The sequence below is a fragment of the Amia ocellicauda genome, chromosome 23 (genome assembly GCF_036373705.1).
Source record: "Amia ocellicauda isolate fAmiCal2 chromosome 23, fAmiCal2.hap1, whole genome shotgun sequence".
Lineage (NCBI taxonomy): Eukaryota > Metazoa > Chordata > Actinopteri > Amiiformes > Amiidae > Amia > Amia ocellicauda.
In genome coordinates this window covers 20,770,272-20,789,097 of record NC_089872.1, presented here as the reverse complement: position 1 = coordinate 20,789,097, position 18,826 = coordinate 20,770,272, and the positions used below count along the sequence as shown (strand labels likewise).

General features: G+C 53.5%; 1 protein-coding gene across 1 annotated transcript in view; it reads right to left on the bottom strand.

Moving 5' to 3' along the window:
* Positions 1 to 18,826, bottom strand: part of LOC136719272 (protein kinase C epsilon type) — an 84,142-nt gene that overhangs the window by 30,735 nt on the left and 34,581 nt on the right. Inside the window, exons 3-10 of the mRNA XM_066697147.1 lie at positions 6,755 to 6,920; positions 5,554 to 5,588; positions 5,153 to 5,241; positions 4,181 to 4,310; positions 3,558 to 3,700; positions 2,444 to 2,540; positions 2,102 to 2,310; positions 1,847 to 2,020 (exon numbers count right to left, since the gene is read on the bottom strand). Of these exons, the coding sequence (XP_066553244.1) occupies positions 1,847 to 2,020; positions 2,102 to 2,310; positions 2,444 to 2,540; positions 3,558 to 3,700; positions 4,181 to 4,310; positions 5,153 to 5,241; positions 5,554 to 5,588; positions 6,755 to 6,920 (1,043 nt within the window). The remainder of the gene's footprint in view (positions 1 to 1,846; positions 2,021 to 2,101; positions 2,311 to 2,443; positions 2,541 to 3,557; positions 3,701 to 4,180; positions 4,311 to 5,152; positions 5,242 to 5,553; positions 5,589 to 6,754; positions 6,921 to 18,826) is intronic.

The window sequence follows — 18,826 nt, the reverse complement described above, 5'->3', positions numbered from 1 at the left end:
GGAGGCCCCGTCCTAAGTGGGGGGGGTTGAGAGAAAGGCGAGGAAATCGCAGGTTTAGGTTGCGATCGTTTCTCCTGTCAGTCCCGTCAGTCCGACGAGCTCTTCTGTCACGTGACGCCTTTGCGTGCGACGGTCGCATGAATCCGTGACTGACAGGGGCCTCGAGGGACACTTAAGGGACACATAATGCCCGGCAGTGAAAGAGCAGCAGGAGATGAGTGCACAGCCTGCGGGGCAACGGAGGCCGGGCCCTTGGGGGGCCATTGTTCCAGTGAAAAAATAAAAAGCAGCAGCACCAGGAACCTGCATAGAAACCCAGCTCAGGAATCGCAGGCTCGTCTATGTTTCCAGCTCGACTGACAGGTACGTTTCACCCCGATCAGGATTTTGGCTCCTTTATCTGAAGGATCGGAACGCATTTGTTTTTTGTTTTCTTTCTTTATTTTTGTTTCAGTAGATCTCGTCAGCCGTGGCTTTGGATGATCATGGAGATTTATTTGCCAAGGGCTGCGACATTCCTGACGACCTGTCACCGCCGAGGCCGTGGGATTGCCGCAAAGTTCCGCCACACCGTTTTAATTCACCATCCGCGCCATTCAGGTCGAGAAGTAAATCGAATTTAACGAAACTCGATGATTGCTCGACGGACGACGCAGGCCTGTGTTGCAGTTCAGCGGGATCGAATAACACACTGAGAGCGCCGTGCCGAATCCCTGCCCGGCTCAGCTTCACCGCCATCTTGAATTATTAGTTTTCATTGTCTTGACGTAAGTCTCTCTGTTTACAAAGTGATTGAAATCTGGCATTCTCTCTCTTTACTTCTCTCTATGAGTCGGGTATCTTGGCTGGCGGCTCACAATGCAACCTTGCACCAGTCCGCCCACCCGCCCGCCAGCCGTCCCCCTTCCCTTCCCTCGTCCTGCCTCCCTCTCTCTGTCCCCAAAGTACAAAATGTTCTTAAAATTGTTTAGGAAACTTCTAAATAAACAAATAAATCCACAACACGACCTCATTACCGGCGCAGTAAAATAAACAAGCGGTTGGTTGCGCAGACCTCTGTCCCTCGCGCCTGTTTCCAGATCTCGTCCCATCGCCGCGTCCCGGACCACCGAGCGGCCGCAGTGCCAGCTGTCGACCACAGCGCTCCGGGCCGCTTTCAGGTCTTCTCCGCCCGACCACAGCGTCTTTCACACACGGTGTCAGATCAAGAAATCAAAATAAAACTACAACTACAACAACAACAACACCACGAATGGAAGCGTTTACTTGATATCGTGATAAATGATCATTTGATCTCAAGCTGGAGGACTGAGCAGTCTCTCCCCTCCCAGACGCCCCCGCTCTCCCGGCCCGCTCTGTGCCGGCGCTGACTGATCCCCATTGAGGGCAGCGCCGGGCGGCACCGCACCTGCTCCCCGCCCTTCTGCCTCCCTTCACGCTGGGCTGGTGATCAAAAGAGCCCCGAGCGGAGAACAGAGCCGGACAACCCCCCAGCGCTGCCCTGCGGCCCGAGGCAAACACAGGTTGTCTTTCTCCCTGGGGTAGACAAGAACACGTGGCTCACTTCTCGCTCAGCGGGGGTTGGCTGATAACGCCCGTCACCTCCATGATGCTACAGATCCCTGTTCTACAACGTTCCTCAGACTTGGACCTGTATTCTGTTGAGACCAACACTGCTGAACATTGAACACTGAACACTGCCTGACCGTAAGAAAGCGTGTTTCATCCCCATGGCTGTGCTGCCACCTGGTGGTGCCTTCAAACATGGCTGCCTATCGGTGATGGATTCGTGGTTTACAGCTGCTGGCAGCGCAGCTCCAGCCCGTGCCACACAGGTGGGCAGTACCTTGGTCTGGAAGCAGCAGAAGAGCTGGGTCAGGTAGGGGTGCCTCCGGGCCAGCGCCAGGATCCTCTTCTCCGTCAGCGTGCAGTCGACATCATCGTCCTGAAGGATGACGTCTTTCTTGAGGACCTTCACAGCGTACACTTCGTCCGTACCTTTCAGCTCCGCCAGCATCACCTGGGACAAAACAGGGATGTGATATGGCTGCCCAGGGTACACCGCCACCCCACGCCACCCCGGTGCCGAGTATCTGCCCACCTTGCCAAAGCTGCCCTTGCCCAGGACCTTGATGAAGACAAAGTCCTCCAGGCTCATCCTCTTGGTCTGTACGCCCTTGACCTCCCCGTTCTCCCGGCCCTCACAGCTCCGGCCCTGGCTGTCCGAGGAGGTGGACGATGCGCTCTTGTGCTCCTCGCCGCGGTGGTCGAAGGACAGCGCCTTCCGGATGTTTTCAAGTTCTTTAATTTCTACACAGACACATATTAGAAGTCAGGTACTGCATCAAAACAAATAACTGACCATCGTCTTCAAAACACAAACATAAAATGTCTAACGGTCCGCTGCAGGCTGCGTTTGGACACCCGTCCCAGTGAGACTCACCCTGATCGCAGGGGGAGGTGGGGGCAGACTTGGAGCGGTCCTCTTCTGTCTGGGGGGTCCCTGGGATGGACTGCTGGGGGTCTGCGCCTGGATTGAGCTGCAGGAGGAAGGTGGGAACAGCACACAGCTCTGGTTAAAACCCTGACACCGCACATGGTTTCAGAGTAACACTGGGACTGCAGTCGAGGGCTCTCACCACGGACCCAGAGCGGCCGAGTCTGCCCCGGCCCTGGGTGTCGGACTCGGAGCTCTTCCTGTCCGTCCTCACGACTCCGCTGGGACGGCCAGACACTGAAATCTCTGGGGGCAGAGATCTGAGAGGTCTGAGCTATAGGGGCTGCTGGAGCTACAGCTGGTTCAGCTGGAGGAAACGCACAAGGCCAGTGCTTACGTGAGACTTACACGGGACAAGGGGCTGAGGACAAAGGGCCGGGGACACAGGGTCTTGACACAAGCCAGCCATCAGAGCCAGTCCTCCAGTGACGAGAAACCGGACAGGTTCTGCCGCCCTGTTTACAAAGGGATAAAACGATCTCCGTCCCCTGTCCTCCTGTCTGTGCCTAATGAAAAGCCCCCCCCCCGGCCCCGAGTGGCTCTTCTGCGCCCCTACGTGCCTCCTCTCCTGTCCGCTGTCTTTTCTCCTTTCAAGAGTCACCGTGAGTCTCTCCAGCGGCGCCAGACCTCCCCGGCCTTATCTCCCTGCTCTGATGTGGCATCGAGGCACGCCAGGCCAGATCTAATCGTCTCTAATAAACACACGAGACAGAAGCGCTCCTTCTGAACACCTGAGACGACAAACTTCTATTTGCTGACTAAATCGCCTCTGAAACCAAGAAGAACAGAGCGTGTTTGCCAATAAACTGGAGCTGCAGCTAAAGAACAAACCCCTGCTGATCCCTCACGATCGCGTTTCAAAACCGCGACACCGTTTCCGTACAAAGGGGGGTCTGTTCATCTGAGACACGGCGCTGCGTTCGGTCAGGACTGTTTAAAAGTGGACTTTGGGCCCGGCTCTTAAGCTGCTTAGAGTCTCACACAGAGACGCCGCTTTGTGTCGGATTAAGGCCACGTTGCGGGTCTTGGGCTGCACAGGTCGGTGGTTCAGCCCACTTGCCTTTTTCCTCCGCAGGCCGCTGTTGGTGATCTTGTCCGGAGTGACGCCCAGGTCCGACAGCACCTTGGCAATGCCGCGGGCGTCCACCCCGCAGTTCGGGGCCACGTTGGTTTCACAGCGTCTGTGTACATTCATCTTGCAAACTGCCGGGGAGAGGAAAGAAGACGCACAACACGACAACAAAACAAAAAGATGAATAAACAAACGGCAGCCAGCGTGTCGGGCCGGCTAGACTTTTAGTTCTGTACCTAGTTCTGTACTAGTGAAACAGGAAGGGCAGGGGGAGATCGGAGCTGTCACACTAAAAACACACCGAGGAGGAAGGAAAAAGGGTAAGAAAAGTCAGAAAACAAGAGGAGGGAGAATTAGGCGTCAATTTTAGAAGAAAGGTACAAAAAAAAAAGGGAAAATCGTGCTCATATTCTATCCTTGTATACTTTCTTGTACACGATATCCTACGTGAGCTATAGTGACACTAAAACAAAGGCAGCACTGCCATCGTGTGGCCAATGGGAGACATGGCCACGCAGAGCAGCTGTGCAGAGGCACTCCTATGCTACTGCCTGTGCAGAACTGTGCCGTATCCCAGAATGCAGCACGGCAGACAGGGGAGGAAGCCCTACCTTTACACTGCAGCCCTTGCCGGAGGAGACCCCAGAGCAGCGAGCCGCAGTGGTCACAGAACGTGGGGACCTTGTAGTTGTGGATGCTGAACTTGTGTGGCATGTTCACACTGAAGCGCTGAGAGCCCACCTGCGAACGACAACACGATGTTACACACACGCACGGGGACGTGCACAACTGCACCAAACCCCGTCTCTGCGTCTTCTCAATTGGATTGAGGTCCGTGACTGGGCCACTCCAGGACATTGGGCTTTTTGTTTTTCACACTCCAGTGTGGCTTTGACTGTGTGTTTGGGGTCATTGCCCTGCTGGAAGATTAATCTTCTCCCAAGTCCCAGGTCTCTTGCAGACGTCAGCAGGTTTTCTTGCAGCATTTCTCTGTACTCTGTGTACATCCTGCCCTCTGTCTTTAGAAGGTTTCCAGGCCCTGACACACGCTTCACGGTAGGGATGCTGTTCTTAGGCAGATTCACAGTTGTGCCGTATTCTCTCCATGTCTTAATAATGGACTTTACTGCTCCGGGGAGATTCAATGCCTTGGAGATGTTCTTATATCCGACCCCTGATTGGCGCTTCTGAAGAACCTTATTCCAGATTTGATTTGAATGTTCCTTCATCTCCGTGTAGTTTTTTGTTAGGAATTGTACCGACTGTGGGACCTCCCAGAGACGGGTGTATTGAACCTGAAATCATGTGACTCACCTTCACTGCCCAGAGCTGGACTCCACTCAACTAATCACGTGACTTCTCAAGACGATTGGTTTCACCAGCTCAATCAGGTGCGTCAGAGCAAAGCTTGTGCATTTTGCAAACTTCAATTATTCAATTATTTTCCGTTTCTGTGCGTCTCCTGCCCTGACACCCCCGCTGCACCGTGTGTGGTCCGCAGCCCTGTCAGAGATCTGGAACGCTCCCAGTTCCCCAGCCCCGGCCCCCCCGGCCCCCCGCTCGCGCACACGTCACTGCATTACCTCATCCGGCGTCGCCTCCTGCTTCTTCAGCCCGGCGCACTTCGTGATGATGAGCTCGTGGCATCGTTTGTGCACCACACAGGTACAGACTGCGAGAGGGACGTTCAGGGGGTTAACGGTTAACACACTTTAACCAGGACAAGCAAAACAATACAATACATACAATAAACACAAACAGTAATACTATAGAAACAAAAGTGTCTACTTCCTTTATTGTATGGGACCAATCAAACCAACCATAAGGACTAGTGTGGTTTATCTGGCAACACCACATCAGACGTACAGTATTTCACGGTTCTTGAATAGCAGCTGTAAATACAACTCCTTCATCACTGAGCTGATTAGGGTCAGGCTGGTCACATGACCTTCACCTGCGAGAGAGACGGGCGGGCGGCACTCACCTTGACACTGGTAGCCTTGCTTTCCTATTACCCCCCTGTGGGAAACACAAAACCATAGTTTAATTAACAGGAACACTAATTAATCAACGTGGATTGTGCTGAAGAATAGAGTTTTTGAATTCTGCTTGTCCTGGGATGAGTTTCCAAACACCTGTGATATCAGAAGTGGCCAGCAGAGGGAGGCACAACTAACACCATCGACATCAGCGGACAATCAGAGATTTGTTGGATTTGTGTGTTTGTTTTCTACTTTAAAAGCGACTCCCCTTGCTTTGTCGGGGTCTTGTCCACAGCGGCGATGTGTGGGGAGTGAAAATGAACGCCGGGCCATCAGCCTCTGTCATTTAAGAGCATTGCGATTTAATTTCCTTTCACCGGAATGGAAAGTGATTAATAACACATTAAAAGTTTAATCCCTCGGGCCGGAGAGCGGGATCACAGATCGGCAGGCGGCGCTCGTGTGTCTGATGACAGGGGGACTGGTTTAGTGAAACTGCCGAGGCTAAGCTGGCACAGCGAGGCGGGCTGGGAAATGCTGTTGTGCATCTGTGTGTTTTTAATCAGGAGTTTCAGAGGCGCTGTCCTGTGGGGGGGAGAGAAAGCGATAGAGAGAGAGAGAGCGCTGCCAGGTTCCCCCACGGCGCCCTGACTCATCCGCAGACGCGTGGCTCGGACCGGCACCTCGGCGCAGGCAGGCACGGCTGAGCAGCGCCGCGTCGAATCGCTTCAGCAGATGTTAAATAAACAGCTATTGTTGGTGATCGTGTCACTTCCAGCTTCCAGCTTTTTTTCTTCTTCCCAATATAGCCGCGGTAAACACAAAGGAGAGCCATCCGTAACAATCCCCGGCCCACCGCCCCTCCGCCCATCTCCCCACAGCACTTCCTGCGGCGCTCGGGTCAGCCGAGGACAGACGCAGGCCTCTCTCTCGCCGTCTCGGGACTGTGGGGCCCCATCACGCCGCCCACCTGCCCCCCCACAGCACAGCGGACTTCACTGGGCTCTGACAGAACCAGTTCTGGATAAAACTCGGCCACTCTGCCGTCTGTGCACGTCCTGGGTAATTAAGTAATTGGGATCTCCTGTTGGAACAAAACCCAGCAGACAGGCCCCTTTTTCTGCCTAAGTAACCGAGTAAAAGTTTAAGGGTGCAATTTCACGGAGAGGAGGAGAGTGCCAGACCCTCGGACCCCCGACTCACCAGATGAAGTCCCTGCAGTGGGAGCAGTAGGTGGGCTGCCGCAGGTAGGTGGCCATAAACTTGTGCCCATTGACTTGGTGGACCCGTCTGCGCACGGCGCCCTGGCGCTTCCGGGGGCGCATCCGCTCCCTGAACACACGCTCCTCATTTTCATTGGATGCCGAGGCTGCGTAGACAGGGAGAGAGAGACAGACAGGGAGAGAGAGACGCTGTTAATGCGCAGTCTGAAGGACCGTTTCCAAGGGCCGAAATTGCTGCTCAGTTCAGAGGAGAGCAACCAGACTTATTCCAGGTCTGAAGGGAATGTCCTACTGAGAGACTGAGGACCTGAACCTTTTCACCCTGGAACAGAGGAGACTACGTGGGGACTTGATCCAAGTCTTCAAATCATGAAAGGCATCGACCACATCAAACCAGAGGAGCTTTTCCAGATCAGCAGGGACACACGCACGCGGGGACACAAATGGAAATTGGGCTTCAAGGCATTCGAGACAGAAAACAGGAGACACTTCTTCACACAGAGAGGCGTCACAATCTGAACAAACTCCCCAGCGATGTGGCTGAAGAGACAATTTGGGAACATTCAAAAACAGACTGGATAGGATCCTTGATCACTTAGTTATTAATGGACACCAAACGAGCGCGATGGGGCGAATGAGCTCCTCTCAACTGGACACTCTCTCATGTTCTTATGTCAGCATCTCTATACTGTACCCTACTAATACCTACACTGCATGGCACAAACAGTAGGACACAGAGTCCCTATGAACATAGTGTGCTGTCTCAGGAGTCAACTTCTCTGCAGTGTGCGACTCGACCGTGGGAAGCAGCCGGTCTAATACCTGATGGTATTTATAGCGCCCAGGCCGCTGCTGTCGATGCTCACTCACAGGACAAGTAGGTCACTTCCCCGCGCCGCGGACACGGAGTCTTAATGGGAATTAGGTCACTGCGCCACAGCCAGTCCGACACACAGACACAGGACTGAGAGCCACGCCAAGTGACACCATCGCCGGGACCTGAAATCCCACTCCTTCCACATCTGAACACACACATAAAACGCAGAGACCGCAGTATAACACCCTGGACGACTGTCTCGGTTCAGGGTAATGTCAGGTGAAAACCCAGCAGAGCGCCGGCATGGGAACGGAGAAGCAGACATCATTAATATTTTGTTAATCATTAACGCAGCTTTGGAAAAATTAACTGCCGTTCATTACAGGAGAAGTGGAGCTCCTCTCCCACTGGAGAACTTCCTGGAGTTTTATTACACATGAGGAACTCAGACCCCCTGATACAACACAGGGCTTTGAAACTAATCTCCTTGTAAGAACGGTGTCGTTGTAAAGGACCGGTTTAATGCGCACCATCCGTTTCACTGGGCTCTGCTGGTTCAAACGGGTTCTCGGCAGCCCGTCCTCGGAAGAAACAAACACCAAAAATGCGACCTTTCTGCCACAGAGGAGCCACTAGATGGCGCCCACACCGCACTGGCGTCCCCGGCCCTCCTCCGCACAGCCGGCCCTGAAGGGGGAGTTCCTGTTTGCAGAGCGTCTGTGTTTACAGCGCCTGCCAGCCTCCATCTGGACGCCTGTGGGCCGAGCAGCGCTGACCAGCCGGCGGACGCCCACTCCCCCCACGGCACGCTGTGGCACGCAGGAGCTGAGCGCAGACATGATCCTAACACACACACACACATTATATACACAAATAACGTGCGTCATCTTTATTATTCATCGTTAACTCCCATTTAAGCTGAATGAAGGAACAGTATGTGTGTAGCTCCATTTACTGCCGTTCTGCCTGCGAGACGAGGGTGTTTTCCCCGTGACGGGCAGGTGTGATATCTGTGCTCTATATATAATGACTTCTGGGTCAGTACAACTCTGAATACACGCTCCCTCCAGCACGAAGCCCTTCTCTCTCGTTTTCCCCTCTCTCTCTCACTCGCTCGCTGCAGCCATATACAGTATCAATAAATCGACTCTATCGGAGAACTGTCAGCCCGACCCGGGTGCCCAATGCCGCGGAAGAGAAGGTGACGTGAAGGGCAGGGACCGCCGAGGAGCAGCTGCTCCGAGTGACACCCGAGTTAACACGATGCGATGCTGTAGGACCCGGCTGGGGAGGGACGGCTCTCTGCTCTCATATTGCCGGCCGGAGGACAGCGTGGGTTTGGCACCTGGGGCGAGACCACACACCTGTACACAGACACTGCAGGGTAGAGCCGGGGTGGTGGGGGGTGTCAGTGTTGTTTTCACACAGCCTGTAGTAAAGCGTTTAATCGAGTGTCAACAACAACAGTCATGCAGCCACAGGCAACGCAGGATAGAATAAAATTGTAGACCGTCTTCATTCCAAACCTGTGAGAACTGAGAGACACTGCGGTTCCCTGAAATTCTCCGTCTCTGTCTCTCTCTCCGTCTCTCTCTCTCTGTCTCTCTCTCTCAGGCATATCTGCTGTACTCACTATCTCTCAGGACAGGGGCGTCACATGACAGAAAACTGTGCAACAGAAAACTCCCTCACTGAAAATGGAGAGCACACACCGATTAGTTACGGGCCTCTCGGTCTGCACACGTGCGAACGGACCGTGGAAACGGGCAGCAAGCGGAGTGGGGGTGAAGTGTGACTGTAACCCTGAGGAGAAGCTTCACACCCACCCACCATCCATTCCTCCATCTCCGAAAGACAACAGGTTGGAACAGAAAAGACTTTCAAAGGTCTTCAAGTCTTCAAAATCATGAAAGGCATCGACCACATCAAACCAGAGGAGCTTTTCCAGATCAGCAGGGACACACGCACCCGGGGACACAAATGGAAATTGGGCTTCAAGGCATTCAAGACAGAAAACAGGAGACACTTCTTCACACAGAGAGGCGTCACAATCTGAACAAACTCCCCAGCGATGTGGCTGAAGAGACAATGTGGGATCATTCAAAAACAGACTGGATAGGATCCTTGATCACTTAGTTATTAATGGACACCAAACGAGCAGGATGGGGCGAATGGCCTCCTCTCAATTGGACACTTTCTTATGTTCTTATCCTCCCATTGGCCTCCTGTTGCTCTGGCCATTGTCTTCAGTGCTGGTCCACTGTGGTGCAGCGGCTCCGTGGCATTTGATGAAAACCGTGTAGGCGTCTTCGTTTCCCGTTGACACTCTCTCTCTCTCTGCTCGACGCCTATCGTGCGCCACACACACAATGCCACCGTTGTTGGCCGTCAGCGAGCGTGTGAAGGGCACTTTGTCTGAAACTACAATCACGAGCGTGCGCCCAATACAACCGTTTACTTTGCCAACGTAAACCGCAGGGCACAGAACTGCGCCCGCCTCCTTAAGGTCACCCTCTTTAAGACAACGACGCAGTTAATGGTATTAATGGACTGGCTTGGTTTGTGTTTTGACGGGTTTTTCCACGCACAGATGAAAAAGGATGGGTGTATAAAAGTGCAGTGTGAACGGGACCTCTGTGGGAAAATAAGGCAACACCTGCATCCCACAGAAACCCAGGAGACGCTCTCTGATGGCTCCAGCCCTCCACTCCACTACACAACGCAGGGACTACACAACAGGCAAATGACATTCCCAGTTAAAAGGACGAGACCACATCAACTGCTGCCAAGAGCCTTCAAATTGTGTTTTGAAATTGTCTTTCTTTTTAATAAGTGGAATGTCTGTTTCAACTTTTAATTGTTGTCCCCCTTTTGTCTGTTGTGTGTGTTGTGAAAACCATGGCGATTCATACCCACTGTGTTACGATGCTTTACATTTTAATAAAGCAAAACCTTACGCGGTGTCAGTCGGCCGTATCATCCCAAGATAACATACAGAACGGATCCTCCCAGCCGGTCTCCCAACCGACCTGTGCCAGCAGGACCCCAGCCTGTACCGAACCCAAACCCCCAGAAGGCCTGAGGTCTGCTCCAATCCCCAGACCACCACACAGCGCAGGCCTTTACCACCGAGCCGAGCGCAGACCCACGGTGCCTCCAGTCCGGCATTGCTGCGGCACCGCACCATGCGCATTCCTGCAGCCGCCCCCCCACGCCTCCCCTGGCGCTCGCGCTCCGTTAATTAGACTCGAGTGTCTCCCGGCGCTGTGAGTAATTTCCACAGGGGTGGGGGGATGGGGTGTCCTGTGCTGGATCTCCTCCTGCCTGCCAGCGTTAGCGAGAGCCTCTCCAGAGGGAGTGAGACTCGTAATTGAGCGAGGATATTCCCCGCCGCCCCCCACCCTCAGTGTGGATGCTCCTCAGCGTGGCGGTGCTTCAGCCGGCGGCGGAGACGACTCGGGAACACCACATCGCACCGGCGGCCCACGGAGGCCCTGCTGCCCTGAGGGGAGATTTTAAACCGAGCCTTTTTTAATTACTTTTTTTTTTTTTTTAATCGGAGGCAGCCTAGATACTGTCCTTAAACAACACGAGCACTGCCTTCAGAAACAGCGCGACGTGATATCTGTGTGGTGTCAGGCCGTCCCCTCGTCTCAGATTCACAGAGCCCTGAGAATTGTGTGCCAGCATTCAATGTGATGCGAATACAAGACCTTATTTCAACAAGTCAACAAACAAACACATTCGTCTAATAAGATGCTCAGTGCGAGTGAGTTTCTGGAACGCAGAGACGTGTGCAGCAAATAAACGTGTCCTGTAACCAGTCGACAAATTGAAGCTCAACTCGGGTCCTTTCTGTGGACTTTATCTTGGCTTTCCCTCTACTATTCCTTCGGTCTTTTCCCAGATGATACTGAAATAGGCGGCTCAGCAGATACAATCTCGGCAGCACAGGCTATTCAAAGGGACTTGGATAATATTCAAAAACATTCAAAAACAGACTGGATAGGATCCTTGATCACTTAGTTATTAATAAACACCAAACAAGCACGATGGGGCGAATGGGCTCCTCTCGATTGAACACTCTTCTGTTCTTCTCAGATATCGCCACCAGGTGGGAGCCGAGGCAGCGGGATCCCTGGCCCGTCTCCAGCCCCCCGTCCCCGGCCGAGCACATGACTGGGATCTGCCTCTGCTCATGCTGACGAGACTGTAGTGACTGCGTTTAATTGTATTTTATTCAACATGATCTCCGAGGTAATCGAGCTCATGCCTCTCGGTTCAGATGTGCAGCCGGCAGTGAGAGACGGCTGCAGCGCCAGACCCCTGATGGTGAGCAGCATCTGTCTGCCACCGGTGTGTGAGTTCACAGAACACATGAAGTTGTGTCTGTGAACTCACCCCGTTTCTCTTGTGATGATAATTGTGAGTTCCTGGAGTTCAAGGTGCCGCACAACACGGCTCTGTAGCGCTCTGGGTGCAGAAACCGCTCTCGCTAATGGTTAACTGCTCGTTGTTAAGGGTTTTTATGCCACCGGTTCTCGTTTTCCTGTGGAGCTCCTTAAAGAGACACACAGAAGGTGCAAATAATTAAGTGTAAACTCATGGGTTCACCTGACACAGCTCAGAGCAAATACAATCCATCCGTTAGTGCATCTAAAACACATGCACGCACACGCACACGCACACACAAGCAGACAGAGACACAGACACTCACGAACAAACACACACAGACACTGTCACGCACACATACACACACACACACACTCATCTGAGGGGGGTTTCATGCACAGAGCTCATTAACAGCAGTAGCGACAGCTCCCAGGAGCAACAACTCACAGGTCAGCACAACCTCTTAAACACACACCTCTCACTGGGCACAGAAAACACACAAACTCTCCCTACAGCCCTGCGATGAACAGCCCCAGACCTCACACACTGCAGTACAGACGTGCCACACATCTGCATGAGAGAGAGACAGGCTCCTAATGCAGATGTGTGCAGATGTGTGAAACAACCAACCTGACGGACGAGGGACACACACTCAGTGTCTTCTCCTCCGCTGTCCTCACTCTTTCCCCGGAGCGCCACGTCACCCAAGAGTCTCCTGGCAACGCGCGTGGGCTGCCTAGCACCCTGTAACCGTACCCCTGAGGAGGCCGCTGCGCTCGGGCCAGGCAACGGAGGCTGGGCGGCGCCGGGGGAGAGAGCAGTCCACGGTGCCGCCGGGCCAATACCCATGCATTGACAGGGTGGTGGGGGGGCACAGCTGGGTTGGAGCTCAGACTGACTGACATCCTCCTCTGATCAGCTGACGGTACTTCTGCAGGAGTCTGTGCATCACAGCGCTGCACAGATCACTGCAAGTGTGGGCTCAGAGTTTCTGATCTCTATCACTGACACACAACTACACACACTCACACAGACGCACACACAACTACACACTGACACAGATACACAGACACAGATACACACACACTGACAGATACACAGACACACACACACACTCACACTGACACACACACACACACACACACACACACTCACACTGACAGATACACAGACACACACACACACACTGACACAGATACACAGACACACACACACACTGACAGATACACAGATACACAAACTCACACACACACACTCACACTGACACAGATACACAGACACACACACACACTCACACACACACACACACACTGACACAGACAGATACACAGACACACACACACACTCACAGATACAGACACACACACACACACACACACACACACACACACACACAGATACACAGACACACACACACACACACACACACACACACACACTGACACACACACACTGACACAGACAGATACACACACACACACTCACAGATACAGACACACACACACTCACACTCACACTGACACAGACGCACACACACTCGCACTGACACTCAGACTCGGCAGCCGTTATAGTTTGCATGTAAGATACGAGATTAAATCTCCTTTCCTTTCGTGCAGAATGAGCTCAATTTCTTTCTATTTCTTTTTCCTGGACAGAGTGTGTTCAGTGCAGTTATTGATCTCAGATAAAACAAACAGAAAGTGCAGCATTAATTCACTGTGACGGGCGGCAGGCAAAAGCTCCCGGATCGATGGGAGGCTTGACACTATCCTCGATTTGGGCACATTTTACAATGGATAAAGGGCTGAAATTAACCAAGATAATGTTAATTCTGGACTATAATCCACAGGCAAACTCTCTCTGAACATCTTACAGCACTGCAGACAGAGGCCGAGGGATCAAAACACAGACAACAGTGCATAGTCAAATATTCAAATTTCTGCAATAGTTTAAAATCCCTCAGTTTAACCATTTAATTTCACTTCTCAATTGCAGTAAAGGAATCCTTCAGAGACGGCCGTGGGAACAAGACAGGATGTGGGGGGACATATCTGTTGCACAGGAAGTATGGACTCGCAGGAAGACAAGGGTTTAATGCAGCAGCGGGACACGAGAGGAGGGCTTTGTGGGTTGGACTGACAAATTCTGGGTCAAAAGAACGACAAGAACGTCCCTCACTGGAGAAGGACAGGGAGCGAGGCGAAGCAGACTGTTCACTCTCGGGGGAAAAGACGAGCGAAACGCAAACCAGACGCGGAGTGTGTCCCCGGGGTATCCCCCGCCAGTATCCGCTCAGCCTCCTTAGACATCTGGACAAAGCCCCATTCCACAGTGCGGTTGCATTGAGCGGTTAGGAGCCGGCACAGCCTGGGTGGCAAAGTATCCTCTCAGGAAACAGCCCCTCAAACTGGCAACCAGCATCAATGCAGCCGTATGACACCGTGGCCACCGAAACATGAGACAGAGAGAGACAGAGAGAGGCAGGGCACTCAGACCAGTGTCCTCTACACCCAGGCCACCAAATCTGCCCCCGTCAACCCAGAGGCTCGACAGATTCAGCATCTCACAGCACTTCATTGCCGGTTCATCCTGGTTTCCACGTCGGCCGCTGCAGACCAGAGAAGTGAGCATTTCATTTAAAAACAGAACAGGAAAAGACAGCTCATCGAGTTTGCTCTCTCGGCAGATAAACAGCAGCACTACGAGGCACTTGAGCGCCGCGGCCGCCCGGGAGCCGCTGTCGAGGCGGGAGAGGAGCCCGGCGCCGCGTTTGTGAGGGAGTTCAACAGGGGGGAGCGAGCCGCATCGGCGGTATCGATGGCAGACCGAGTCAGGGAGGCTCATCAGCGCCGGCGTGGATGGCCCTTCAGAGGTGTATCGGCCGCGATCGTCAAGCCTTTTCAGATGGCGTTTTCCCAGTGCAAATTGTGAGGGATTGTGTTTCAGGCCAGGAGAGAACAGGACAAAATGCCACCGAACAGAAAGAGAACGGAGACGGAGAAGAGACAGGCTTTGTGCCCTGAGCCCCCGACACACAGATCATAATGCGTTACACTTTTCTATTACTACTCAACCCGTCCGATCAGCAATCAATGGGCTGTTCAATAGGGTGGAGATCTTAAGGTCACGCTCGAGTCTTCGGCACCATGAGCAGAGACACCGCATCCCCAAGGGAAACCTATAACGGCCCGGTCAATCATCGACTGCGTTACCCAGCCGGCTGGCGGAAACGTGGTTAAAGTTTAACCAGTTTTAACAGGTTACACTATAATCTGCATTCACCTCGGCTTCCTCCGGGCGAGCGGAGCAGGTCAGAGACCCGAGAGAAGAAACAAACCAGCTGAGATTAAGGCTGTGCCCATAACTCAGCCGTGAAACAGTGCTTTATAGTGCAGGGCAAGAGAATAAATGGAAACCAGTCCCTGCCGGGGGGGGGGTGCGGGGTTGGGTCTGCAATGCAGAAAGTATACAGCAGGCAGCGTGGGTTATCTAACCAGCCATCTGCTACAACGCCACGACTGCCAGGAGCTGCCGCGGTGGGCTGGGCTGTCCCTGGAGACAGAGGGGGCTCTCGGCAGCCGGACAGAGCGACGGACGGCTCTCTCTGCCTCCTGCCGGGACACGAGGCTACGACCCAGACTGGGAATATCGGGAGGACGGCGACTAATCACAATAATTAGGGGAGAAACAGTGCCTATTCCACTAATGGAGGCCCAGCATTGTTGGCAGAGTTTGGAGACGTGCCTCTTTGCAGATGCTTTCCTGGGCACGGATGGTGGTACACGGATCTGGAAACCAACGCCCCCCCACCCCCCTGGCGTCGAGAGTCGGCGGTGAAAACGTGTCCGCGATGGGAGCGTCTGGAGCGAGAGAGAGAGGGAAGACCGGGTGCAGAGAAACACCTGCGAGAGCTCGATGTGCGGAGGGGTCCTCTCTCCCTTCTCTCCCGGAGGCAGTGGAAAATAAACACTCTGTGCCCCCCCCATACATACATACATGACCACCCCCCAGGAACATTCTTCTTTGCTCTCCCTCTCCTTCTCTCCATCACTCATCCCCTCTCTCTTTCGCTCGTCTGTTGGAAGCAACCTCTCTCTCTCTCTCTCCCTCCCTCCCTCTCTCTCTCTCACACACTCCATCCCACGGAGGACTGTGAGGTCATCAGCCCGTTTCCATAGCTACCGGCTGCAGCATGTAAAATAACACGGCCACAAGATTTCTGAGAAAACGAAGTTACTGCCAGTTAACGTGTGCGCGGCGCGGCGCCAGGGAGCGAGGGGTAGCGGCGGCCCGCGGAGCAGATGGTGCCGGATTCTGCCTCGCACTCAGGGAAGGGCTAAAAATACCGATTCACTCCGCCGCGCGGCCGCAGCTCGGTGAGCCGACCGGGAGACGGGGATGTTCTGGAAACCCGGTTGACCCGGTTCTGTGGAATACAGTACCCCGTCTGTTGCTGTATATCTATCTATATATAAATAAACTTCAGCTTATAGAAATACAAGCTATACTCTATACCTCTAGATCATTCTAAAGGGAGGCGATATTTCTTGAGGATGAAACTATGACATGTTAGGATTCTAACCAGGATAACGGACATAAGGAATTCATTGATCTCGGGTTTAAAAGCATGACCAAGCCCAGCCAAAAGACAAGCCCGGACTCCAGGATGTGGGGGGGGACCAAGGAGCGTTCATCAGCCGGTTATCTAACTCTGGGACCCCCGCGTGCGACACGGCCGAGCGGGGGAGAGGCGAGTGATGTTCTCTCGGGGAAGTCAAGAGAGCTGGAAGGGAAGAGAGAGATAGAGGGAGAGAGAGAAAAGACTGCAGCCTTGCTGGCATATGAAAGCCAGCCTTGCAGACATGCTGCGGAGACCGTGGCTCCGGACCCAGCTTTCCACGGCCTGGGCTACGGGCCCGCGCCGCCTCAGACCAGCTGCAAATCGGTCCACCGTGCGCCCACGGCTCTATCGGACTCGACTGCACAGACGCGGCAGCGGGGCCTCGGAAATCCCTTGCGGGCGTGCGTTCGCTCCCCGCAGCTGCGGCGATGCTCACATGAGCGAGGCACGCGGAGAGATTTCATCAGTTTGCAAAAAGAAACTATTTATCCCTCGAACGCAGGGGCACAAGATTCTGCACGAGAGCAGTGTGCAGTAGTCGGGGAGGAAGGGTCGCAGTTCGAGGACAGCATCTCATTTCTCTTTCCTACATAGATACTCATGTTTTCATACGTTCTAGGAGACCTGCTAGTCAGAGTGTTACCCGTTTCCAGAGCTTTGTGACAGTTTTACGTCGCGTCTGCCAGGAATTACAACGCTATAAATGTCCTCTCGGCACCTCCGGCTTCCTGCATATTAAATATTTAGCACAGGGTTGCAGGGTCTAGAGAGAATAAACTCACTGGGATCCCGCTACACGCTGCTGGTCAGCTGCTGACCCCTGGGGACGAATCTGGGCTGTGCAGGACTGGCCCGCATATCTCCGGTTCTCTGATCCAGCCGAGCGGTTAATTCCTCGAGTGAAAAGTACCGGACTGCAGCAGAACTAGTCACGAGAAAAAAAAAAAAAAAGCTAGCGGCCCGTAGACCTGGGCGAGTGTGAAAGGGTCTCTCAGCAGAACCCGGAGGGAAGGCGGATCCCCGAAGTTTGGGCGGGGGAGACGCATCTCCCCAGGGGACGGGCTGCACTGCAGACACGGGGCGGAGCTTTAATGTCTATAGCCCCTCCTGAATGATCAGACAGGAATATGCATGCACCACTTCACACACTCATTGTGCGGTTTGAACACCAAGAACACAAGGGGCTTGGCTTTGCGGGGCGGTGGTGGTTTAAATGACCCTCACAGCGTGCCGTGGAGACAGCTGGTCCGAATCCAGCTGCATCGAGCTGTCTAGCCGGGACAGAAGTGCTGTTCTGTATTTATTTATTTTAGCACTGGAGGTATTTCTTCTATAAAAGAATACTTAAATAAACAGGCGCCAGGGATGGATACCTTTTGGATGAGTTTTATCATTTAATTTGACTGATCAACAGGAGTTAAATCGCCTACTAATGAAAAAAAATAAAAGCTATTCTGAAATATTTTAGCAAATATCATCTGCTGGTTCACTCTCTCTCTCTCTCTCTCTCTCTCTCTCTCTCTTCCCGTCACTCTCTCTCTCTCACACACACACACACACACACACACACACACACACACACACACACACACACACACACACACACACACACACACAGAGACGCACAAAGAGAGAGAGACACACACACACACACACAGAAACACAGACACAGAGAGACACACACGCTCTCTCTCTCTCCTCCAGAATGACCTGCGCTAGACTGAACTCTGAGAAAGTGGCGTTGGCCTGCTTTTCGAGAAAGTGCTTTCTGTCCCAAGAGAGGGACAGCGGCCGCGGCCGTGACCAGTCTGGAGATAACCATCACGGATCGAGCCCAATGAACCGGCGCGGCGCGGCCCGGGATCCCAGAGCAGCTACGCGTCACCGCGTCTCCCCCTCTCCTGCCCACTCTCTCCCGCTCTCTCCTTCTCCGCCTGCCTCTCACTCTCTCCGTTTCCCGAGCGAGGGCCTGCTGACTGTCAAGACTCCCGGCTTCCTGTTCCTGCACTGGCGCGTCGGAGCTGAAGGCCAGCGAAGCACTACCAATATAAATACATTATCTCATGCAGGCCCGGCTCCGCACTGAGCCGGAAGACCAGTTATTCTGCAGAGGGAGAGCAGATTGACTCCCCAGAGCACTTTTTAGGACTCGGTAAACTACGCCAGCTCACGGCCTGCGATATCCAGCTCGGGACGGCTGCCAAAAACGGACACTAAACAAG